The following is a 26,691-nucleotide window of genomic DNA, read 5'->3' on the forward strand; positions in this document are numbered from 1 at the left end:
AATACAAGCTTTTACTTTTAATCTGACCTACCACACTGGGGAGAGAAAGGACTTTGGGGCAGTTGTTGCCTTGTAGAAGGTTGTTGGGGGCAATTAAAATCCATCTGTATGGCATGACTCCCAGTCCGTCTGTTTCGGTCTCATCAGCACCTGCGCTCTTTGAACACCAGGTATATTCATTGCTATGGTCGTACAGCGTAAAAACAGGCCCTTCAACCCGCTGAGTCCGTGCTGACCATCAACCACTCATTTACACTAATCAGTCATTCATCCCATTTTATTCTCCCCTCACTCCCATCAACTCTCCCCTGATTCTACCACTCACCTTCACTCAAGTGATAAGGTACAGTAGCCAAATAACTAACCAACCTTTATGTGATTGGAACCTGGGAGGAAAGCAGAGCACCCCGAGGAAACCCACACTCTCACAGGGAGAACATGCAAACTCCACACTGACAGCACCAGAGGCTGGAATCGAACCTAAGTCACTTGAACTGAGGAAGAGGCTCTACTAACTGTACCACCATGCCCTACTTCTCACTGGAAATATCAGGGTCTTAGTGAACCAGAGCTATTCCGGATGACTATTCAGTCATTTTTTTTCCTGAGGCCAGCTTTCCAAATCCAGTGTGTTTTAAATTAAATAATTAATGAGAATATTCTCTAGCTAATATGATGGGCCACAACTTCAGAAGAAGGAGTAAGGAAATTTCTTCACTCAGACGGTGGGGACTCCTTCCACAGTTCAAGGATCTCAGACGATCACAGGCTTATACCTCCTCCTCCTCACCATTGAGGACATCTTTAGGAGTTGCTGCCTCAAGAAGGCAGCATCCATTAGTTAGGACCCTCGCCTCAGGGACATGACTTCTCCTAATTGCTACCAAAGGGGAGGGCTACAGGAGCCTGAAGACTCACACTCAAATATTCAAGAATCTCTTCTTCCTCTCTGACATCAGATCTCTGAACAGTCCATGAGCCCTTGAACACTACTACATTATTTGCTTTTTACACCTCCTGTTTTTGTAACTTAATCATTTTTATGCCATCACAAAGCAACAAACTTCATGACTATGTCAGTGATAATAAACCCGATTCTGATACACAACGACAATCCATCATTCACAGATCTCTGGGATTACTGAATTGCTCTTACACAGGGCTAGTGCAGACTCAATGGCCTCCATCCACACTGTAACAATTCTATGAAGCTATTTGTTCCTTTGAACTTATACCAACTCACAGCAGAGCTACGTGTCTGGCCCATTCCCCTACTCTTTCCTCAAACTAATCTCTCAGTTGCCTACAAAATTCACTATTGAAGAGACCATGATTCTCTCTTTGCCCACCCCTCCAACAAGGAGCAAAAAAAAATAAAGCTTCTCCTCACCTTCTCCTTGCACTTTTGTCCTCAAATCTTAAATCAACACGCGCTGATTCTAAAACCTATTGAGAAGAGCTTTCCTCTATCTACTCAACCCAGCTCTTAGTTGGTTGGGTACACTTTGATTCCAAAAGGGTACAACAGTGAGCTGAGGTGATTCACCAAGTCACAGAACACAGAAACTGGCCCTTCAGCCCAATTCATCCACACCAACCAAGGTGCCCGTCTAAGCTAGTCACATTCGTCTGCATTTGAGCCAAATCCCTGTAAACATTTTCTATTCCTGTATTTATCCAAATGTCTTTTAAATGCTGATATGGTACCTGCCTCAACCATTGTTCCATATACCCACCGCCACCCGTGTGGAGAAGCTGCCCCTCTCACCTTAAACCTACAATACACCCTATAGTTCTTGTTTCCCCAACCCTGGGGAAATGGACTTTTCCGTTAGGAGTGAAGGAAGATGAGAGCTGACTTGACGGAGGTGTATAAAATGAGAAGAGATACAGTGAGTGGATAGCCAGCACCTTTTTCCCAGGGTTGTAAAGTCTAACACAAAGGGACATAACTTTAAGGAGATTGGAGTAAAGTATAAGCACAATGCTAAAGGTATGATTTTTTTTTTAAACACGGTGCAGGATGGGTGCGTGGAATACACTGCTAGGGGTGGGGTACAGGCATATACATTAGAGACATCGAAGACATTCTTAGATAGAAAACCGAGGGCTTCATGGGCGGGAAAGGTTAGCTTGATTTTAGAGTAGGTTAGAAGGTCGGCATAACATCATGGCCTGTACTGTGCTGTAATGTTCTATATTTTCTTTAACTGTGTGTATTTACCTGCCTATGCCTCTCATGGTTTTACAAGGATGCCCTTCAGTTCCTACACTCTAGTTCCTGATTCCCCTGTCCTGGTCATTCCTCAGACAGCAGGTCATCCTTACCGATAACGGACACGCATCCCAAAGGAGCAACCAGAGTAGCCGGCGCAAAACCATAGGCAGCAAAGTTCCCCAGTTCACCCAATCCCATCAGGAAGATTCCACACCACCATAGCTTGCTCTTGTAATAAGGTGTTAGACTTTCTTGACATAATAATCGGACGTGTGTATATTTCTGTGGCAGAGGAAACAAAAATTGTGGGGTTACTAGCAAGAAAACACAATGACACTATCAAAAATCTGTCAGCAAATTAAAAACTCTGTCAGGTGAAAACATCCAATAACTATGTCTTTATGCGTTAAATTTTAGAAAAGTGTTTTAAAATGTAATCACAATTTATGGATTTTTTCTAACAGCAATACACATGGGATACAGGAGTACTAAACACAATACAGCTTCCCAACCACATCTCCCTCCCCTTCCCAATGTCCCTGCCCTCCACATCACTCCATTCCCTGAACGTAACCACTGCTTTCATCTGCTCTCTGGAGTATCATGCACTTTTCTGGTCACCCCATTGCAGGAAGGATGTGGGGGCTCTGGAGAAGGTGCTAAAGGGTTCACTAGGATGCTGTCAGGATTAGGGAATACTAACTAAAAAAGAGGGTTTAGACAAACTTAGGTTGTTTTCTCTGGGATTGAAGGAAGACCTGAGTGAGGTTTATAAAATTCTGAGAGGCATAGATAAGGTATCTTTTCCCCAGGGTAAAAATGTCAAATGCCAGAGGACATGCATTTAAGGGGACAGGAGAAGGTTAAAGGAGGTGTGGGGGGCAAGTTTTCATTACACAGAGGGGTGAGTTCCTGGAATGAGATGCAAGGTGTGGTGGTGGAAGCAGATAAGATAGTGGTGATTAAGAGGCACTTAGACAACACACAAACAGGCAAGGAATGGAAGGACATGGCCAGGCAGAAGAGATTTAATTGGGTGTCATGGTCAGCACATATATTGTGGGCCCAAGAGACTGTTTCTGTGCTGTACTGTTCATTCTAGGTTCTAAGATTAAGTATGTTTGTGATAGAATGCATGTGTCCCAGTTACAGCACACTGTGATTCACATAACCTCCTAAGTAAAGAAAGAACTTCCAAATGAGAATTGAGAATGTAGTTAACAAGTTAATGCAGCATTTTGTTCATCTTATTTTGATATGAATAACTAGGCTCATAAAGTAGTAACTGTGTACTCTGCCCACATCTCATCTGTTGCTCAGTTGGTACCATGTTGGCATCTAAGTTAGATGGCTGTGGGTTCAAGTCCCATTCTGAGGTTTGAGTACAAGCTGACAGTCCAGTGCGAGACTGTAGGACTGCTGTATACTCAGGTGTGCTGATTTTTTCTGACATCTCAGGTGAGTACAAACAATCCCAATTTTCTGACTAGGAGCTCCCTCTTGTGTCTTGGTTGATCCTTTAATTAGTTAAACCAATTGACAGTTCCCTTCCCCTCTGCAGATGCTGCTCGACCCACTTGAGTTCCTCCAGCAGACTGTTTGTTTCTCCAGGCTCCCGCATCTGTTCCCTGTGTCTCAATGAAACGAATTCTCTGCCACGTCACAATGCTGAAAGAGATAACTGTGGGGAAATTGACTACTGAGTTCCTTGCACCAAGAGTAATGCTTCAAAAGTCTTCAACTGGCTGTGTCATATCAACTCTGACCAAGGTATACATTTCACTGGGAGCGTTTGTCAGGAATTAAGTTGACTGATGAACATTGAATGGTCATTTCATTGTCCACATCACCCAGAGTCATCAGGATAAGTTGAACGAATGAATGTAACATCAAGCAACGACGAAGTATTATGAGGAAGGTTTACCATAGCCTACGGCTCTTCCCAAGGTCTCATGCAGCAACCCTAAACAAGAAAACTAAACTAAATCTATTCGAGATGAATCTCAGAGAGGCTGATATATACATTATGGCAAATAGTTTAGTTAACTATTGTGTGAAGTTAACTCAAGCTGTCCAGTATGCTTCTCAACAGGTTCTGCTACTTGGCATGATCCAACAGAAGGAGGACACACCTGATTCCTGGTGAGTGGTGATTAAGAACTGTATAAGGAACCAATGGGAGCTCGATGGGAAGGACCTTACCCCTTAAATAACTTGGCAGTGAAAGTAGAAAGCAAAAATAAGTGGCTGCACATCAGCCACTGCAAGTGAGCTGAAGTGGAACCAGATCAGGACAATAAGTGCTGTGGTTAATGTGCTAGCAACCTCTCACACAGTGCCTACACAGCCAGAAGACTTTGAACAACGATTGGACATTATGTTTATTCTACTATTAGTTGTTATTTTTTGCCAATTTTTGCCCATTTAAAATGAGTACTAATATTTATACTAATATGCTTTATCACAGTTTACACTTTTTTACATGTATGAGAGATCATTAATACTGTAGAATACTTCAAACTCATGTAACTGTGTCCACTAATCAGCCTAACCATTACATAACCCCATGAATACTGTGAAGAATATATAGGCTGTGATATTAACTTAAGAAGCTTTTGATTATTTTATACCTATTGAGGATACCACAAGTTTTACTGCCTCTGAATTTTCAGACGTAGTGATTCTAAATGTGTGATTTAGAATCAATGGGGAATTGTTGGATTAGACTGCTTACTTGTTATTTTCTTTGCAGGTTAACAATTAATTGTCTGTTTGTATATACACGTAATTGTTTAGTATGTTTCCTAGTGGTCACAATATGTATCTGCCATTGTTCAGTGTGTCCCCTAATGGTTACAGTTCTTTGTATTTTGGAAAGCTCTGGAAGCTTCTCTGGTGTTGTATTATTTGAATCTGATTGGATATTTGTTGTTATCTTCAAATTTGAATTGAATATTTCTTAGCTATGGAGTATGAAAAGAGTTAACCATGAGGTTCCGACATCATTCAGCTTCTCTCTCCCCTCACTTAACAGACCTGTATCATTACCCATTTTTCAATTTTCTTTGTTCTATTAAGGCTTAATAAACGATCATGAAGCAACAAGTTTTGTGACTCTTTCCTGACTTCTAAGCAAACCCTGGATTAAAAGCACCATAATCCAACAGCTGTAAAGCATTTTGTAATAACGTGAAAGGCGCTATAGAAATGCATGTGTTTCTTCCTTTCAGTGAAATCCCAGACACAGTGTTACATGCACAAAATTATGGAATAACTCAAGCAGATCAGGCAGCATCTATGGAGAGAGATAAACAGTTGTTATTTCAAGTCAGGGTCTCTGGCTTAAACATTGACTGTTTATTCCCCTCCATAGATGCTGCCTGACTTGCTGAGTTCCTCCAGCATCTTGTAGGTGTTGCTCAAGATTTCCAGTATCTACAGAATTGCTTGCGTCTTTGACTAATAACCTGACTTCCCTGCATGAGTTAGGCACTCCAGGATGTGGACCTCATGCAAGGCTCACCTCAGACAAAACTATTTACTATGATTAAGAAGTAGAAATTCAGCCAGTGAGTCCATGCTACTCCTGTTCCTCGCAATTTTTTTCCTTGAAATCCACTTCCCTACCTTTCTCTCAATTCCTCCCTCATCCCCAGATTATACTTTTTACCTGCACACGAGGGGCAACTTGCGAAAGACAATTAACTCACCAACCTGCACAGTTTAAGGAAACTGGAGCACGTGCAGGGAGCCCATGTATGTCACAGGGAGAATGTGAAAACTCCATACAGGCAGCACTGGAGAACAAGGTTAATCCTGAGTTTCTGGAGATGTGAAGCAGTTGTGTTACAGTGTGATACCAGGTGTGCTACAGTGTCTGAACAGGTGTGTGGTGGAGGGCATCCTGACTGGCTGCATCACAGGCTGATATGCAAACATCAATGCCCTTGAATGGAAAATCCTACAAAAAGTACTGGATACAGCCCAGTCCATCACAGGTAAAGCCCTCCCCACCACTGAGCACATCCACACAGAGTATTGTTGCAGGAAATCAGGAGCCTTCACTGCCCAGGCCGTGCTCACTTCTTGCTGCTGCCATCAGGAAGGTGATACAGGAGCCTCAGGACTCACCACCAGGTTCTGGAACAGTTATTACTCCTCAACCATCAGGTTCCTGAACCAGAGGGGATGACTTCACTCAATTTCACTTGCCCCATCACTGAAATGTTCCCACAACCTATGGACTCACTTTCAAGAACTCTTCATCTCCTGTTTTTATTATTTATTGCTTATTTATTACTATTTCTTTATTTTTGTAGTTACACAGTTTATAGTCTTTTGCACACTGGTTGTAGGCCCAGTTGGTGCTGTCTTTCATTGATTCTGTTACGAAGTATTGGATTTATTGAGAATGCCTGCAAGAAAATGAATCTCAGGGTTGTATATGGTGATATATGTGTACTGTGATAATAAATGTACTTTGAACTTTTCAACTTTGAATTTGAAGGCTCATGCAGAACTTTGGAATACTCATGTATGCATAAAGGCAGAAGTAAACAATTGTAACAAAGGGACCTGGGAATACAGATCGACAACTCCTTGAAAGTGTTATCACAAGTAGAAATTACAAGTTTACAAGTTGTAAAGAGAGCTTTTAGACACACTGGCCGTCATTGAGTACAGAAGGTGTACACAACGATCTTGAGGCTGAATTTGATGGATGTGCACATTTCCAGTCACCTACCTACAGGAAAGGTATTAATAGGACAAAGAATATTTACAAGGATGTTACCAGGACTTGAGGACCCAAGTTATAGGGAAAGACTAAATAGGTTAGGACTTCAATCCCTGGAGCACAGAAGAATGAGGGAAGATCTTATAGAGGTAGACAAAGTTTTGAGGGGTATAGATAGGGTAAATAGATACAGTCGCTTTCCTTCAGTCAGGGAGAGATCATAAGTTTAGGGTGAAAGGTGAAATATTCACAGGGAACCTGAAGAGCGGCTTCTTCACTGAAGATGGTGAGAGTGTGGAATGAGTTGCCAGCGGAAGTGGTAGATGTGGGTTTAATTGTAATATTTAAGAGAAGTCCGGATAGGTACATTAACGGGAGGGCTATGGTCTAGGTGCAGTTATATGGAACTAGGCAGAAGACCAGGGTGGTATAGACTGAAACATGGAGGGTAAGGTCCAGGTCCTAGACAGATCAGGTTAGATGGGCTGAAGGGCCTACTTCTGTGCTGTAGAGATCCATGACTCTATGACATAGCAGCAGGGATAGCTCCTCCAACCCTGTCCTGTCATTCAATAATGACAAAGCTGACCTTCACTAGGCCTCACCTCCACCTCTGTACCTGTTCCTCATCATCCTTAATTCCCTCTTTCTTCCAACATTGATCCAGATTCTCCCTATGCTCTAGCCTCCACAACATCCCAGGGCAGAGAATTCCAGAGATTTACCAGCTTCAATACTTCTCAGTTTTAAATAACCACCCTCCGAACTTTGTAACTATGTCCAGTAGCATCTGAAATGGGTCAATATTTCAGGTCAAGATTCTTCATCTGGATAGGTATTGTCTTGCCCATTGAGTTCCTCCAACATCATGTGTATTGCTCTAAACTCCAGCATCTAGAGTCTCTTGTATCTCCACGGTAACTATTTCCCTTTGTTTGAGATACACCCACCTGATGGAGAGGATAATGGAGTGGAAAAGTCTAAGAACAGAGGTACAGCCTCAGAATAGAAGAATGTACCTTTGGAACGGAAATGGAGGAATTCCTCTAGCCAGAGGATGGTAAATCTGTAGAATTCATTGCCACAGGTGGAGGCCAAAGTGGAATTTAGTAGTCATAAGTTACAGGGAGAAGGCAGGAGAATGGGATTGAGAGGAAAAATAAATCAGTCATGATCGAACTTCAGAGAAGTCTTTATGGGCTGATGGCCTAATTCTGGTCCCAAGTTTTATAGTCTTATGGTCTTGATAGAAAATTCTCAACATTCACGCTATCATTCTCTTCATATAGAACTTAGAATAGTACAGTACAGGCCCTTCGGCCCACAATGTTGTGTCGACCCTTAAACCCTGCCTCCCATATAACCCCCCACCTTAAATTCCTCCATATATCTGTCTAGTAGTCTCTTAAATTTCACTAGTGTACCTGCCTCTACCACTGACTCAGGCAGTGCATTCCACACACAACCACTCTCTGAGTAAAAAACCTTCCTCTAATATCCCCCTTGAACTTCCCTCCCCTTACCTTAAAGCCATATCCTCTGTATTGAGCAGTGGTGCCCTGGGAAAGAGGCACTGGCTGTCCACTCTATCTATTCCTCTTAATATCTTGTATACCTCTATCATGTCTCCTCTCATCCTCCTTCTCTCCAGAGAGTAAAGCCCTAGCTCCCTTAATCTCTGAACATAAACCAGGCAGAATCCTGGTGAATCTCCTCTGTACCCTTTCCAATGCTTCCACATCCTTCCTATACTGAGGCGACCAGAACTGGACACAGTACTCCAAGTGTGGCCTAACCAGAGTTTTATACAGCTGCATCATTACATTGCGACTCTTAAACTCTATCCCTCGACTTATGAAAGCTAACACCCCATAAGCTTTCTTAACTACTCTATCTACCTGTGAGGCAACTTTCAGGGATCTGTGGACATGTACTCCCAGATCCCTCTGCTCCTCCACACTACCAAATATCCTGCCATTTACTTTGTACTCTGCCTTGGAGTTTGTCCTTCCAAAGTGTACCACCTCACACTTCTCTGGGTTGAACTCCATCTGCCACTTCTCAGCCCACTTCTGCATCCTATCAATGTCTCTCTGCAATCTTCGACAATCTTCTACACTATCTACAACACTGCCAACCTTTGTGTCATCTGCAAACTTGCCAACCCACCCTTCTACCTCCACATCCAGGTTGTTAATAAAAATCATGAAAAGTAGAGGTCCCAGAACAGATCCCTGTGGGACACCACTAGTCACAACCCTCCAGTCTGAATGTACTCCCTCCACCATGACCTTCTGCTTTCTGCAGGCAAGCCAATTCTGAATCCACTTGGTCAAACTTCCCTGGACCCCATGCCTTCTGACTTTCTGAATAAGCCTACCGTGTGGAACCTTGTCAAATGCCTTTTAGTCTTTTTAGTTGTCATCATGTATTTTAGTTTTCTGGATGGTGAATTCAGTGAATCCTTTGGAAAGTGATAGATACGCATTGTAGAAATGGGCCATTTGGCCCAACCAGTCCTTACTTTTGTTTTGACTCCAATCTGCCTCTTACTATTGTTCCTCAACTAAATGCAATAACAGAGCCTTATTCTCCCTTCAGAACTTAATAGCAGGAGTAGGCCATTTGCCCCTTAAGTCTGTTCTGCCATTCTACAAAGTCAATGCTGATACTCTGTTGTAGCATCACTGTCAGAAAGTAAACACATACTTCTGGCACAATTTACAATTAACTTATGCTCTTCTTGTGAATACTATGTCTCTAACAGTGTGATGCTACTGCAAATAAGCTTTTCATTCTGTCAGGACTTCTTGCTGTTTTGGGAAGTCAGCCAGTAAAATCAAGCACTCCTCCCACCTGAGACATTTGCACTGCTCCACACTCCCATCAGGCAGAAGATACAAAAGCCCGAAAAGATGTTTCATCAGGCTCAAGGACAGCAACTATCCTGCTGTTAAAAGAGTTCTGCTTATAAGGATAAGTACCAGGAGAGAGTTAGTGGTGACGCCCTTCTCCATTCATCTCTACCCACTGATCTCCCTTCTGGTAATTATCCTCGCAAGTGGAACAAGTGCTATACCTGCCCTCACATTTTCTCCCTCACTCCTATTCAGGACCCCAAACAGCCCTTCCAGGTGAGGCGACATTTCACCTGTGAGTCTGTTGGGGTCACCTACTGTATCTGGTGCTCCCAGTGTGGCCTCCTGTATATCAGTGAAACCTGGGGGGATGCTTCACCAAGCACTTACTCTCCATCCACCAGAAAAAGCGGGATCTCCCAGTGGTCACCCATTTTAATTCCACTTCCCATTCCCATTCCGACATGTCAGTCCATGGCCTCCTCTACTGCTGCAGTGAGGCCACACTCAGCTTGGAGGAAAAACACCTTGTATTCCATTTGGGTAGCCCCCAAACTGATGGCATGAACATTGATTTCTTGAACTTCCGGTAATTGCCTGCCCTCTCCCCCACCTTCACCATTCCCATTCTCCTCTCTCACCTCATTACCTGCTCATCACCCCCCACTGTTGCTCCTTCCTATGCCCTTTCTTCCATGGTCTTCTACCATCTCCTAACAGATTTCCCCTTCTCCAGCCCTTTATCTCTTTCACCCATCAGCTTCCCAGCTCTTTACTTCATCCCTCTCCCGGTTTCACCTACAACCTTGTACTCCTTCCTCCCCTCCCCCCAGCTTCTTGCTCTAACTTCTCATCTTTATTTCCCCCAGTGTCCTGACGAAGGGTCTCGGCTCGAACTGTCAACTGTACTTTTTCCCCCCCACAGGTGCTGCCTGGTCTGCTGAGTTCCTCCAGCATTTTGTGTGTGTTGCCAATTACATTCTTGCATATTATTATCCATCTGCACCTTCTCAATAACTGCAACACTTCATTCTATGTTCTGTTATTGTTTTGCCTGACACTACTTCAAAGTGCTAATGTAACAAAATGGTCTGTATGGATGGCATGCAAGACAACATTTTTCACAATACTTCAGTACATATGACAATAATAAATCAATTTACACATGCATATGCCTATGACAATAAACATGACTTTAACTAGATTCCTTCGGTAATCTACTCAGAAACTATGCCTGTACACCTCCCGGAATATGGCACTCCAAAGATTCATCGTCTCTAGATGAAGATACTTATTCTCAACCACCCCCAGACAGAAGACCTTCACTGCAAGGTTCAGATCCCAGATTCTCACTCCCCCATCAAGGCCGCAAAACTATAAACTTAATTCATAAGAAATACAGGCAAGTGCAAAACAAAATATGGCTCTCTTTACATTCATAATGCCACTCAAGCTCAAGCAACAAACTAATGTCCCAGCACTTAATCTAATGAACCTTCCCCACATCCCTTCTATGCTAAGTAGATCTTTTCTTCAGTATAGAATGCAGATTTGCACACAATATTCCAGTTTCACATTATAATAGAAACAAGGAATCTCTACCATATTTAAATCCTCTTGCAACAAAGTACTTTCCAACTGTTTGCTGAACCTGAATGTAATGAGGAGGTATCCCATGGCAACATAATCGTGATTGGTTGGCACCTTAAACCTTTTGGTGATTGCATACTTAAATAGGAGATCAAGGAAGGTGGAATCTTACACTAATCGGAAAAACAACAGCAGGTTTAGATTACCTTATGCTCAAAGGAAACTATTTTCTAATGTTAGGCGAGTCCAGGTGAAAGGGTGGAGTCAGATATAACTTATTCTGCCTGCTCATTCACTTTAATTGAACAGACTGGTTAAATATGGACACACCCACTCACAGGTTCAAACCAATTTCCTCGAACAAACCCAGTTATTTCTGTTCTGTGGCAATTATTTCTCAGCAAAGCACTTGCCCTGCTACACAGCTTCCATTACGTTACAACCATCTGGAATTCCTTAGATTTTTTTTATGAAGTGACTAAAGGACTGAACGATTTTTGGAAGAATCAGCATCAGGTTAAAATTCACCAGCATATGTCATGAAATATGTTATTTTGTGGCACTAGTACGTTGCAATACATAATAAACAACTATAAATTACAATAGGAAACATATACAGTATCATTAAATTAAAGAAGTGTGCAAAAAGAAAAAAATAGTGAGGTAGTGCATGAGGTTTCTTTGTCCATTCAGAAATCTGATAGTGGTGGAGAAGAAGTTGTTCCTAAATGTTGCTGGTGTATCTTCAGGCCTCCTCCTCCTTAATGGAAGCAATGAGAAGAGTGCATGTCCTGGGTGATGGGGGTCCTTAATGATCAATGCCACCTTTTTGAGGCATCACCTTTTGAAAATGTTCTTGATGCTTTGGAGGCTAGTGCCCATGATGGAACTGACTGAGTTTGCAAAGTCCTGAAGCTTTTTTCTGTGAAGTGGCCCCTCCACACCTGATGCAACCAGTTACAATGCTCTCTGTGGTCCTATAAAAGTCTTCAAGAGTCCTTGGTGACATACCAAGGCGCCTCAAACTTTGAATGAAAAATAGCCACTGCCATGTCTTCTTTGTAATTGTATCAATATGTTGTGCACAGGATAGAGATGTAGACACTCAGGAATTTGAAACTGCTCACCCTTTCTATTGCTGATCTCTCGATAATTACTGGTGTGTGTTCACTCGACTGTTTGCAATCAATTCCTTGGTCTTACTGACACTGAGTGCAAGGTTCCTTCAACACCACTCAACCAGCTGATCTATCTCCTCGCCACCATCTGAAATTCTGTCAACAATAGTTATGGCATCAGCAAATTTATAGTTGGCATTTCAGCTGTGCCTAGACACACAGTCATGGGTGTAGAGAGAGTAGAGCAGTGGGCTAAGTTCACATCCCTGAGGTGCAGCAGTGTTGATTGTCAACAAGGAGGAGATGTTACTTTCGATCTGCACTAACTGTAGTCTCCCAAAGAGGCATCAAGGAGAGGAAGATGCAAGGGCCCAGGTTTTGTTTCTTGTTGATTCGTACTGAGGGTATGATTGTGTTGAACGTTGAGCTGTAATCAATAAACAGCAGCTGACGTACGTATTGCTATTGTCCAGGTGATCCAAGGCCAAATGGAGAGCCAGTGAAATTGTATCCACTGTATTGTGAGATCTGTTGTGACAGTAGGCAAATTGCAGCAAATCCAGATCCTTGCTGAGGTGGGAGAGGATTCTAGCCATGACCAACCTTTAAAAGTACCTCATCTGCAGCTGGGAGACAATCGTCGAGGCAGCTCACCCTGCTCTTCTTGGGCACTGATATGATTGCTGCCATTTTGAAGCAGGTGAAAACCTCTGACTGCAGCAGTGGGAAATTGAAGATGTCCCCCACCAGTTGGTTGGCACAGGTTTTCAGTGCCTACCAGGTACACCACTAGACACCTGGCAGCTTTCACCATCATGAAAGATGTTCTGACATTGACCTCCGAGACAGAGGTTGCACGTTGACCGGATTCTACAGGGATTCGCACAGATGCAGTTTTCGAAGGCATTGAGCTCAGCTGGGAGGGAAGCATCACATCCATTCATGATGTAAGGTTTCACCGTGTAGGAAGCAATGATCTTGAAACTCTGCCAGAGCTGACGTGCATCCGATTCTGTCTTTAACTTCAATCTCAATGGCTTTTTCTCCTTCTCTTAAAAGATCCTTCTGTAGGTCACACTTGGACTTCCTGGATCACACATCTTGAATGCCACAAATCTACCCCTCAGCAGACTATGAACCTCTTGATTCATCCATGGCTTTTAGTTTGATTTTATCTGGTATGTTTTCGAAGGCACACACTCGTCTTGGTGAAGTCGATGAAAACTGTGGCATATTCATTCAGATTCAACGATGAACTCCTGTGTATTGTCCAGTCCACTAACTCAAAGCAATCCTGTAAGCACCCTTCCACCTCCCTTGACTATATCTTCTTGGTCCTCAGAACTGGTGCTGCGATCTTTAGTCTCTGCCTGTACGCCAGGAATAGAAGTGATCAAACTTTCCAAATTGGGGTGTGGGATAGCATGGTAAGTGCTCTTGGTGGTGGTCTAACAGTGGCCAAGTGTGTTGGGTCCTCTTTGTCTACAGGTGATACTTTGGTGGTAGTTATTCAGAGATTTCTTCAGGCTGGTCTGGTTGAAATCCCTGCAATGATAGGGAAGGCATCAGGGAGCACTGTTTTCTGACTGCTGATCACGGTGACCAGCTCCTCCAGTGCCTGTCCGACATTGACCTGAGGTGGAATGTACACCGCTACCAGGATGCTGGTGGAAAACTCTCTGGGCAGATAAAATGGACGACACTTGACAGCTAGATGTTTCAGGTGACTGAGACAGAATCGTCATGTCAGTGCATCACAATGAATTAATCAGGAAGCAAAGTGAACAGGTGTACCTAATATAGTGCCCAACGAGTGTCAAAGAATCACAGTAAGTAAAGAAAGCTTTTAGTAAACGTCCCTCATGCTGGATTGTGAAGTAAGCTTTTTTTATAGTTTGAAGTAGGTTTTACAAGCTAAAACAGAACATTTTATACAATTCAAACAGGGTTAGAGTGGCTTTTAAATGAACAGTTCAGGAAAAAGAGAGAAATTAAAGATCAAAATAAAACAAATGTAATTGAAACTGACAGCACTTTGCTTTTGTCACTTAGCTGAGAATCAAGAAGGTTACTGCCATCTTTTCTTCAAAGCTTCTGCCAAATTAGTTATCAGAGCTTCCTGGCTTGATCTGTCTGCAAGTGACAGCACAGAACTGGGCATTTAATTATCAGGCTGGATAAAGATCAGGCTCTGGCCCAGTACTTGAGGTACTGAGGAAAACGTCTCATCAAATCCAAGCACAATCTAGTTGTCCTTCAGTCATGGCGATGGTTGGTGGTGATTTGACAGAAGTGGCAGCGGTGACTGAATTCCACCCAGTTATTATTTTACCTTGTTCCACTTTAAAACACTGCATAATGATTTAATCTGTATGAACAGTATGCAAGACAAGTGTTTTGGTACATGTGACAATAGACAAAATCTAATTCTATTTCTAGGGGAAAAGGTTATCATCACACCTGCCTCTCCTGCCTTCACCGATATCCCTTCATACCCTGACCAACCAAAAATCTATCAACCACTGCCTTAAATATACATGAAGACTGGGCCTCCACAGCTGCCTGAGGCAAAGAATACTACAGATTCACCACTCTCTAGCTAAATGAATTCTTCCTCATCTCTGTTCTAAAAGGACGCCCCTGTATTCTGAGGCCATGTCCTCTGGTCTTAGACTCTCCCACTATAGGAAACATCCTCTCCACATCCACTCTATCAAGGCCTTTCACCATGTGATAGGTTAAAATGAAGTCACTCCTCATTCTTCTGAATTCTAGTGCCATCGAATGCTCTTCATATGACAAGCAGCCTCATGTGTGGTACATTGTCAAAGGCTTTCTTAAAATACAAGTATACAACATCAACCGATTCTCCATTATCTATACTGCTTGTTATTTCTTCAAAGAATTATAACAGATTTGTCAGGCAAGGTTTTCCCTTGAGGAAACCATGCTGACTACGGTCTATTTTATCATGTTCCTCCAAATATCCTGAGACTTCATCCTTAATAATTGACTCTAACATTTTCCCAACCTCTGAGGTCAGGCTAACTGGCCTATTGTTTCCTTTCTTCTGCCTCTCTCCCTTCTTGAAGAGTTGAGTGACATTTGCAATTTTCCAGTCTTCAGAAACCACTCCAGAATCTTGTGATTCTTGAAGGATCATTACTAATACATGCACAATGTTTTCTGCCACCTCTTTCAGAACCCTGGGGTGTACACCATCTGGCCCAGTGACTTATCTACCCTCAGACCTTTCAGTTTCCCAAGAACCTTCTCTCTAGTTATGGTAACTTCACACAACTCTTGCCCCCGACAGCTGGAACTTCCACCATACTGCTAGCGTCTTTAACTGTGAAGACGGATGCAAAACTCTTATTCATTTCATCTTCCATTCCATTGTTCCCCATTACTATCTCTCCAGCATTATTTTCCAGCAGTCCGATATCAAATTTTGCCTCTCTTTTACACCTTATGTATCTGAAGAATCTTTTGGTATCTTTAATATTATTGGCTAGCTTACTCTCATATTCCATCTTTACCTTTTTAATGACATTTTTAATTGCCTTCTGTTGGTTTTTAAAAGCTTCCCAATCATTTAACTTCCCACTAATTTTTGCTCAATTACATGCCATCTCTCTGGCCTTTATGTTGGCTTTGACTTCTCTTGTTAGCCACAGTTGTGTCACCTTTCCTTTAGAATACTTCCTCTTTGGGATGTATCTATTCTGTGCCTTCCAAATTACTTCCAGAAATTTCAGACATTGGTGCTCTGCCATCATCCCTGCCAGTGTTCTTTTCCAATCATTTCTGGCCAACTCCTTTCCCACGCCTCTGTAAATCTCTTTACTCTGCTGTATTAGTGATACATCTGACTTTAGCTTCTCTTTCTCAAATTTCAGGGTGAAAGAGTCATCGTTGGATAAGTAATTAGAGACCATTACCTGGGTCACAGCCAATCTGACTAATCTTTCCTCCATGGACCCTGTCTACACACTTATCTCTGCCTCAGGAAAGCAGCCAACATATTCAAAGGCCGGATCTCTCATCTGATTAAATGGACACTTGAACTCAAAATCCACTTTGTTGTTGCCTTGTAGCTTGTTGTCTTCCTGCTCTGCGCTTTCTCTGAAACTATCATGAATTTGTCAATCCTGTTACTGTTTTTCCCTTGTACTACCTCAATGTACAGATGTGATGAAATATGTGTGGATGCCGTGACAAAGTTTTTCATTGTACCTCGGTACAATAATAAACCAGTTTACCAATTGCTGCTCTCCTTGTTATGTATTTTGCTTACTATCAGTTGTTTCACATACGGGGGTGTGATAGAGAAGAGCAAGGGATTTGAGCAGGCTTTGGGCCTCTTCACTTTTAGGAGCAGAAACAGACGTCCTCATTTTAATTTCAGTTCTCTCAGCATTCCAATTTTTGCTAGAGAGCAAGTGTAACTCCAGATTATCATGTTGAATATCAACCGTCAATTTGCCTCCACCGATGCTGTCTGGCCTGCTGTGAGTCAGTAGGTTGTTGGATCAAAACCCACTTCAGAACACAAGTAGAAAATAACTAAACTGGCATTGCAGTTGAGAGAACTGTGAGGTACTGAAAGAGATGTTAAACTGTCTGTTCTGTCAGGTGTACCCAAAAGGTCAGTCTTGGTGGGAAGCTGCTACACTGCAATTGTGAGCACACTTGAATATAATTAGCTGGAAAGCACAAAAGCACCTTTCACAGTGAACTTGATCAGAACAAGAAGGGGAGGGTGTCTGTAAGCTAAGGTCATGGTAGGATTTGTAAATGTGATTAAGAATTCTAAAATTCTAAATGTGGCCAACAAATAGATGACTGATAGATATAGTGCTTGGAGTTTCTGTAGGGTGGGAAAGGTTGTAACCAATACACTCCAACTTAAAATCGATTAATATTAAGTGATTGGTCTGGACTCAAACTGGTTTCAAATTTTTCAGTGATATTTGGTAATGATCGTACGTATCTTGCATCACTTCAGGAAAAATCACTCAGCTGTTTATTCAATAACATACAACGGTTTCAAAGTTCAAAGTGAATCTTTATCACGGGGAACACTCATTCCCAAAGTACCACACAGAGATAACAAATCAACTGCATACTGTGATAGAGAGAGGAAAGCTGATTATAACTGATGGATTAAGTAATTGAGGTATAATGTGGGAGGTGTGTGTCACTGACAAAACCAAGTCTGTGATGGTGAGCTATCCTCTGGAACTGCCAGAGCTATGTACAGCTGGGAGTTAAGGAGTGACCAGCTCAGTCACTTCGGTTATGGGTCTACATGCTGTGGGCCTGGAGTCACACTGCATAGCATCAGGCCTTTTAACCCAACTGGTGCATGATGACCAAGATGCCCATCAAAATTAGTCTCCCTTGCTTACATTTGGCCTGTATCCCTATCCCACCCCTGTATGTGTCCAAGTGACTTTAAAATGCTGTTAGTGTACCTGCCTCAACCACTCCCTCTGGCAGCTCATTCTACATACTAACCACCTTCTGGGTGGAAGGTTGCCCCTCAGGTTCCTATTACATCATTTTCCTCTCACCTTAAAGCTGTACCCTTTATTTCTTGATGCCCCAACCTTGGGGAGAAAAACTGTGCCTATACATATTTCCTTCTTATGGATATAGATGGTATCTCAGGGACTTTTCTAAATGTTACAGGGTCCACTCTTTATTCTGGAGTTATTTAATTAGCTGAAGATCCCTGGTGGATGGTGTGGAATTTCTATATATAGAGATATATAGAAATATCTCTATATAGGCCTCCTGTAATGAGACCATTGCTACTGAGTGCCTTAATAATGCTTCCCTCCTGGGTTGTGCAGTTTTATAAATCCATGATTGCAGGTACACCTAACAAAAGCATTAGCATGTTCCAGGGGCTGGGACCTCACCCTTGTCGGATACTAACATAGCAGTCACTGCCTGAGGCCACACTGTGGGTGGCTCATTACCCAAAGCAAAGGATTCCTGGACACCAGGGGATTCATGCAGGATGATGTATAGGATCAGCAACCGTATGGATTTCTAGCACAAGCTTGTGGGGTTAAATGATCTGCTCCTGCTTCTCACTACTGTGTATCCGAATTCTAATTAAATGATCAAACTGCCTGATGTCATCTGAATACTGTGTATGCCCACAGGAAAACAAATCTCAGGATTGTATATGCTGAAATGTATGTACTTTGGTAATAAATTTTCTTAGGATTTAAACTTTGAACATCAGAGCCCAGGGAAAGCAATATTAACCCAGGCCATGATGGCAAATGCTCCCTGTGCGCTCCAGCTATAGGAAGGATGACATTAAGCTGGAAAGGGTGCAGGAAACAGTCACAAAGATGCTCCTAGGACTGGAGAACTTGAGCTATAAGAACGGACTGGGTAAGCTGGAGAATTGGAGGCTCGTTTAGCCTGTCCTGTACAGCCATAACTGCCACAGCCAACAAAGTTCACCAGCACCTCTACTTGCTCCACCATAGAAACCATCCCATCTGTATGCACCATGGCTTGGTATGGTATGGTAACTCAAGACCACAAGAAACTGCAGAGCTGTGGACACAGCTCAGCAAATCACAGAAACCAACCTCCAGGCTCAAGGACAGCTTCTATCCCACATTAAAAAGACTAGTGAATAGCCCCTTAATTTGATAATTAAGGACTCAGCCTCATTATGATCTCACAGCTTATTGTTTACTTACACAGCATTTTCTCTGTAACTGTTACACTTCATTCTGCAATCTGTTATTGTTTTCCCTTGTACTACCTCAATGCACTGTTATAATTAAATGATCTGCTTGCATGGAGGGTAAAACAAAGTTTTCACTCTATCTCAGTACATGTGACAATAATAAACTAATTTACCTTATGGAGTTTTATATGGGTCATAGGTTTTTTTCTCCCCAGTTTACAGGAGTCTAAAGCTAGAAAGCATAGGTTTAAGATGAGAGGGGGATGATTTAAAAGGGACCTAGGGGACAACCTTTTCATCCAGTGTTGGTGATTGGTATATGGAATGAGTTGCTGGAAGCAGCTGTAGAGGTGGAGTCAATTACATTTAAAAGACGCATGGGGAGACAAGTCCTGGACAGATACAGGACAAACACAACTAGCTCCGATAGACAGTGTGGCTGACATAGATGAAATTAGGGTGAGAGGCCTGCTTCTCTTCTGTCTGACTGAGACACTCAGTGATTTCTATGAAAAAGGACATGTCCCCTCAAATCAGTAAAGTTGCCAAATTCCTCAGCTCTGTTCTGGATTTGTCTGATAGAACATTAACTCCAAAACACAGTAAATCCTGGAGAAAAATCAATAGGCAATAAAATCATTATTGTCTTTCAATTTCTGTGAACACTTATTTGTTGAGTATCAAAATATTGGCAACAGGTTCAAGAGCGAACAGCTGCTTGATTGTTCTTGAAGCTTAATTCAATTGGCCAGAGAACTATCTGTGCTCTTTCCAATTGGCTGGGAATTGAACCAACGAAAGGAGTGTGAAGACAGATTTTTCAACCTTGTTTATATTTCTGCTAGGAATTGCCTCTCGTCTATGCCTGTTGGATTGGGGGCGGGGGGGGGGGGTGCTCAGAAGAGAGAAGACATAGTCAAACATAATCAAAGACTCCCTTCCGCCCTGGGTATTCTCTCTTCTTTCCCCTTCTATTGAGCAGGTGTTTTTAAAAAAAAAGCCTTAAAGTGCACAGCATTAGGCCTAAGGATACCTTCTACTGAATCGCCGTTACAAGGATCACCCTTAGTAATAATGATCAGAGAAGCACAGAAAGAATCTATGATTACCGACAAGTATCTTTATTGTCTAAACTACTAAGTACCTGTGTGCACACTCATTAGCTTTCCCTGGCTCTCCTGATTAGTCAAAGAATAGAAAAAGGAACACTCGAGCAAAAGAATCTACGATTACCAAGCGTTCCTCATAGTCCTGATCCACCCTCAACATATTCCACATAGGGTCACTCCCACTTGTATCTGTGATGGTTAAGCTTCAAATTTGTTGTTACCTTGTATTTAAAACCTTTGCTATTATATTCATTCCTTACCAGTTCAAATGTTGCATTTCAGTGTTATTGGCTCTAAGTCACCTGACTGACCTACGGCACCTTCTTATTGGCTCTGGTCCAAGGGCTATACAACTTCATGCTTTAGCTGACTTCATTTGTTCTATAGGAGTCTGGTTTAAACCATTTAAACCAGGCCACTCAGACATTAGTCCAACATAACACATCAGGCTGCTTACCAAGTTAAGAGCCCACAATATTACAGGAAAGTTACTAACATGGTTACAGCATTGGCTGATTGGAAGAAGGTAGCAAGTGTGAATATAAGGATCCTTGTCTAGTTGGCTGCCAGTGACTAGTGGTGTTCCGCAGGGTCGGTGCAGGGTCCACTTCTTTTTATGCTGTATATAAATGATTTTGATGATGGAATAGATGGCTTTGTTGCCAATTTTGCAGATGACACAAAGATTGATAGAGGGGCAGGTAGAGTTAAGGAAACAGGCAGGATGCAGAAGGACTTAGACAGATTAGGAGAATGGAATATAATGCTGGAAATTGCATGGTCATGCACTTTGGTAGCAGAAATAAATGTGCGGACTATTTTCTGAATGGGAGAAAAATCCAAAAATCTGCGATGCAAAGGGACTTGGGAGACCTTGTGCAGTACACCCGAAAGGTTAACTTGCAGGTAGAGTCAATGGTGAGGAAGGCAAATGCCATGTTAGTAGTCACTTCAAGAGGTCTAGAATACAACAGCAGGGATGTGATGCTGAGGGTTTATAAGGCACTGGTGAAGCCTCACCTTGAGTATTCTGTACAGTTTTGGGCTCCTCATCTTAGAAGAGATGTGCTGGCATTGGAGAGGGTTCAGAGGATGTTCACAAGGTTGATTCCAGAAATGAAAAGGTTATCACATGAGGAATGTTTGACGGCTCTGGGTTTGTACTCACTGGAATACAGAAAGATGAGGTGGGATCTCAATGAAACCTTTTGAATGTTGAAAGGCCTAGAAAGAGTATAGAGCATAGAAATTTACAGCACATTACAGGCCCTTCGGCCCACAATGTTGTGCTGACCATGTAACCCACTCTAGAAACTGTCTAGAATTACCCTACCACATAGCCCTCTATTTTTCTAAGGTCCATGTACCTATCTAAGAGTCTCTTAAAAGACCCTATTGTATCCGCCTCTATTTAACTATTTAATATACTGTATGTATATTTACTGTAATTTAGTTTTTCTCTCTATTATTGTGTATTGCATTGTACTGCTGCCTCAAAGTCAACAAATCTGATGATAACAAACCTGATTCTGAGATGTGGAAAGGATGTTTCCCATGGTGGGAGAGTCTAGGATAAGAGGGCACGGCCTCAGGATAGAGGGCTGCCCTTTCAAAACAGAGATGCGGAGAAATTTCTCTAGCCAGAGGGTGGTGAATTTGAGGAATTTGTTGACATGTGCAGCTGTGGAGGCCAGGTCGTTGGGTGTATTTAAGGCAGAGATTGATAGGTTCTTGATTGGACATGGCATAAAAGGTTATGAGGAGAAGGCCAAGAAATGAGGTTGAGGAGCAGAAATAAAAGGATCAGCCATGATTGAATGGCAGAGGATACTTGATGGGCCAAATGGCTGAATTCTGCTCCTATGTCTTATGGTCTTATAACTAGATTACTTCTGTAGACCTGCAATGGTACACATTACACAGTTTATCTGAGAATGATCTCAGGTTTAGCAGCTCAAACTCCTTGGTCCACATTCAATTGCTCTGATTAGATTATCCCAGAGCAAGAATCCGTTCTCAAACAGTTCACAAAATAGAGATTGCAGAGCAACTTCATAAAATGTCAGTCTCCAGTCCTTCAACTTCAAGGCAAGAACAAAGACAATGAGTCTGTATACTTCCACTGTCCTTGATTCATTTGAATTTACTGATTAATAGACCATAGTTTTTTTCCCGGCCAACAATTCCTAGTAACGTGGTTCTCAAACATTTTTTGCCTGTGGCACACTTGTGACTTTCATGTACCTCTTTTGTCCCTACCCTCCATAGTCTAAGTTACTTGCTACAGATTTTATTGGTCAACTGTACTAATTATTCTAATAAAGTCAATAATTATGCTTAAACCGGTTATAGGTATTATATGTTAAATGTGATGTTACAGGTGTAAATGAATGATAACACTATTTCAAAGCTCTGAATAGGTTAAGTTATTTACAGAGCCATAGAACATTACAGCACAGAAACAGGCCTTTTGGCCCTTCTTGGCTGTGCCAAATCATTTTTCTGCCTAGTCCCACTGACCTGCACCTGGGCCATATCCCTCCAAACCCCTCTCATCCATATACCTGTCAAAGTTTTTCTTAAATGTCAAAAGTGAGCCCGCATTCACCACTTCATCTGGCAGCTCATTCCACACTCCCACCACTCTCTGTGTGAAGAAGCCCCCCCCCAATGTTCCCTTTAAACTTTTCCCCCTTCACCCTTAACCCATGACCTTTGGTTTTTTTCTCCCCTAGCCTCAGTGGAAAAAAGCCTGCTTGCATTCACTCTATCTATACCCATCATAATTTTATACACCTCTATCAAATCACCTCTCATTCTCCTATGCTCCAGGGAATAAAGTCCTACCCTATTCAACCTTTCTCTGTAACTCAGTTTCTCAAGTCCCGGCAACATCCTTGTAAACCTTCTCTGCACTCTTTCAACCTTATTAATATCCTTCCTGTAATTAGGTGACCAAAACTGCACACAATACTCCAAATTCGGTCCCACCAATGTCTTATACAACCTCACCATTACATTCCAACTCTTATACTCAATACTTTGATTTATAAAGGCCAATGTACCAAAAGCTCTCTTTACAACCCTATCTACTTGTGACGCCAATTTTAGGGCATTATATATCTGTACTCCCAGATCCCTCTGTTCTACTGCACTCCTCAGTGTCCTATCATTTACCTTGTATGTTCTATCTTGGTTTGACCTTCCAAAGTGCAATACTTCATACTTGTCCGCATTAAGCTCCATCTGCCATTTCTCAGCCCATTCCTCCAACTGGTCCAAATCCCTCTGCAAGCTTTGAAAACCTTCCTCACTGTCCACCACACCTCCAATCTTTGTATCATCAGCAAATTTGCTGATCCAATTGGCCACATTACCATCCAGATCATTGATATAGATGACAAATAACAATGGACCCAGCGCTGATCCGTGTGGCACACCACTAATCACAGGCCTCCACTCAGAGTAGCAATCCTCCACTACCACTCTCTGGCTTCTTCCATTGAGCCAATGTCTAATCCAATTTACTACCTCTCCATGTATACCTAGTGACTGAATCTTCCTAACTAACCTCCCATGTGGGACCTTGTCAAAAGGCCTTACTGAAGTCCATGTATACAACATCCACTGCCTTCCCTACATCCACTTTCCTGGTAACTTCCTCGAAAAACTCTAATAGATTGGTTAAACATGACCTACCATGCACAAAGCCATGCTGACTGTTTCTAATAAGTCCCTGTCTATCCAAATACTTGTAGATCCTATCTCTTACTATTCCTTCCAATAATTTACCTACTACCGATGTCAAACTTATCAGCCTATAATTTCCCAGCTTACTGTTTGAACTTTTTTTAAACAACAGAACTACATGAGCTGTCCTCCAATTCTCCGGCACCTGACCCATGGATATCGACATTTTAAGTATTTCTGCCAGGGCCCCTGCAATTCCAACACTAGTTATCTCAAGGTCCGAGGGAATACCCTGGCAGGTCCTGGGGATTTATCTACTCTGATAATGTATATAATATATATAATATTCTTCCAGCCATCAAAGAAGAAGTGCATAATATTGTTACTTTGGGTGTTCTATGAGATCTGTGTGACTGATGCAAACAAGTGGGATTTTGAATAGCTGGTTGAAACTTGGTTAAAGATAATCAGAGATAACTTCTATTAACAACATCAAGATGGTAAAGAGCTTTTGATAGCAGGTGAAGGGCAAGACTAAAACCACATTCAATCAGATAAGAAGTGGGAAATCCAATTAAAAACAACTCTGCTTTCTTCCAGAGAAATATTCATTTCTTTTATATTTGCATATTTTGGTAATATTTCATTCAAACAGTAAACTTTTCATGGCCCATTCAGAAGCTCCTGTGGCCCCCAGTTTCTCGTTCTTCACTTGTGACCCCTATAAAAGCCATATTGCCCACATTGAGAACCAATGCCCTATTACAATAAAATGAACTCTTGACTTTGCAATCTACCTCATAGTTTTACACATTATCATCTCTCTGCAACTTCAGCATTTTAGTCTGCAATCTGTTATTGCTCTTCCCTGGTTTGACCTCATTTGGATCCAATGATCTTATGGATGGCATGCAAAACAAAGTTTCTTACTGTACCTCAGTACAGGTGACAATAATAAACAAGATTTACCAATTTGACTTCCAGATTTCAGGAAAATAAAAGCAATTCTGAGACAGTGAATGTTACAGTACCTGAATATTTAAGGATATGCTGATAAGGATATTTCCAGTTATCGCTAAGATTGTTCCCAGGATGGTTGTCTGGAGAAAGGTAAAAGAAAAAGGCATTAGTGAACTGAATGTAAGATTAGGTAACAGAAAGCTGAAAAAATGTACAATCGCTGTCATCCTGATGTTGAGACACAGAGAGTCTGGTTCATTGAAAAATTTCTCCTAACTTTGCAAAAGGAACAGCTCCTGTGGTCATTCCCCTTGATAAGAAGTATACCACTTTGGAAACTGTTGAGGGGGGGAATGACCTACCAGGGAGAAGCCACAGTGAGCAGGTCTCCGGTACTGCGTATGGCTCAGTTGCTCAGAAGGGGGGAGAAGAGCTGAGCTACGGTTACAGGGGATTTGATGGTTCGGGAAACAGAATGGAGGTTCTGTGGACAAGAACTAGATTTCTGTTCGGGTGCCAGGGTCTAGGACATTTTGATTGGGTCCACAGCATTCTTAAGCAGGAGGGTGAACAGCCAGAGGTCATGGTCCACGTTGGTACTAACAACATGGATAGGATGAGTGACAAGGTCCTGCAAAGAGAGTACAGGGAGTTAGGTACTAAGTTAAACATCAAGACGCCCAGGGAGGATATCTCAGGATACTACCCTTGTTACATGACTGAGGCCAGAAATAGGAAGATTATACAGTGTAACATATGGCTAAGGAGTTGGTGCAGGAGTGAAGGCTTCAGATTATTGAATTATTGGGCTCTCTTCCAGGGAAGGAAGGGCCTGTACAGAAGAGATGATTTCCACCTGAACCAGAGGGGGACTAATATCCCAGCGGAAAGGTTTGGTCGTAAACTAGAGTTGCAGGGGGATGGGAACCAAAACACCAGAACCGTTAGTGAAGTGGTTGAGGAGAACGATGTAATATCTACAAACAAAGTCACAAATCAAAAGGGTGAGCATCGTGGGACTATTGTTCTGAACTACACATATTCAATGCAAGGAGTATCATAGGAAGGGCAGATGAGATTAGGGTATGGATCAGCACAAGGAATTATGACATTGCATCATTAGCGAGACTTGGTTGCTAGAGGGGCAGGACTGGCAGCACAGTGTTCCAGGGTTCAGTCAGGTCAGACTAGAGAGCTTGTCTAGTGAGACTTTATAGGTAGAACTGAGGAATAGGAAAGGTATGACCATGTTAATGATAAAATTATTGACCACCAAGTCTATGGGATATAGAGTAGCAAATTTGTAGAGAGATCACAGACTGTTACCAGAAACATGAGGTTGTAATAGTAGGTGATTTTAACTTTTCACATATTGACAGGGACTCCTTTAGCGCAAAAGGGCTGGATGGGAAAGTATCTGTCAAATGTGTTCAGGAAAGTTTCCTTCATCGGTACCTAGATGTCCCAACAAGAGAAAGTGTGATACTAGATCTCTTGCGAGGGAATGAGACAGGGCAGATGATTGAAGTTTGTGTAGGGGAACACTTTGCATCTAGTGATCATAATGCCATTATTTTCACAGTAATTACAGAAAAGGATAGGTCTGGTCCTTGGTTTCAGATTCTAAATTAGAGAAAAGCAAATTCTGATGGTATCAGAAAGGATCCGGCCAAGTGTGGATTGGGACAGGCT

At 42.2% G+C, this 26,691-nt stretch overlaps 1 protein-coding gene across 2 annotated transcripts in view; it reads right to left on the reverse strand.

The window, feature by feature from the left end:
• The window catches only part of LOC140728079 (NIPA-like protein 2), a 110,394-nt gene that overhangs the window by 38,956 nt on the left and 44,747 nt on the right, over nt 1-26,691 (reverse strand). For both annotated transcript variants that reach the window (XM_073046271.1, XM_073046263.1), the window contains exons 2-3: nt 25,071-25,139; nt 2,329-2,500 (exon numbers count right to left, since the gene is read on the reverse strand). In XM_073046271.1, coding sequence (XP_072902372.1) covers nt 2,329-2,500; nt 25,071-25,139 — 241 coding nt within the window. The remainder of the gene's footprint in view (nt 1-2,328; nt 2,501-25,070; nt 25,140-26,691) is intronic.

Source organism: Hemitrygon akajei, chromosome 1 (assembly GCF_048418815.1).
Source record: "Hemitrygon akajei chromosome 1, sHemAka1.3, whole genome shotgun sequence".
In the NCBI taxonomy this organism is placed as follows: Eukaryota; Metazoa; Chordata; class Chondrichthyes; order Myliobatiformes; family Dasyatidae; genus Hemitrygon; species Hemitrygon akajei.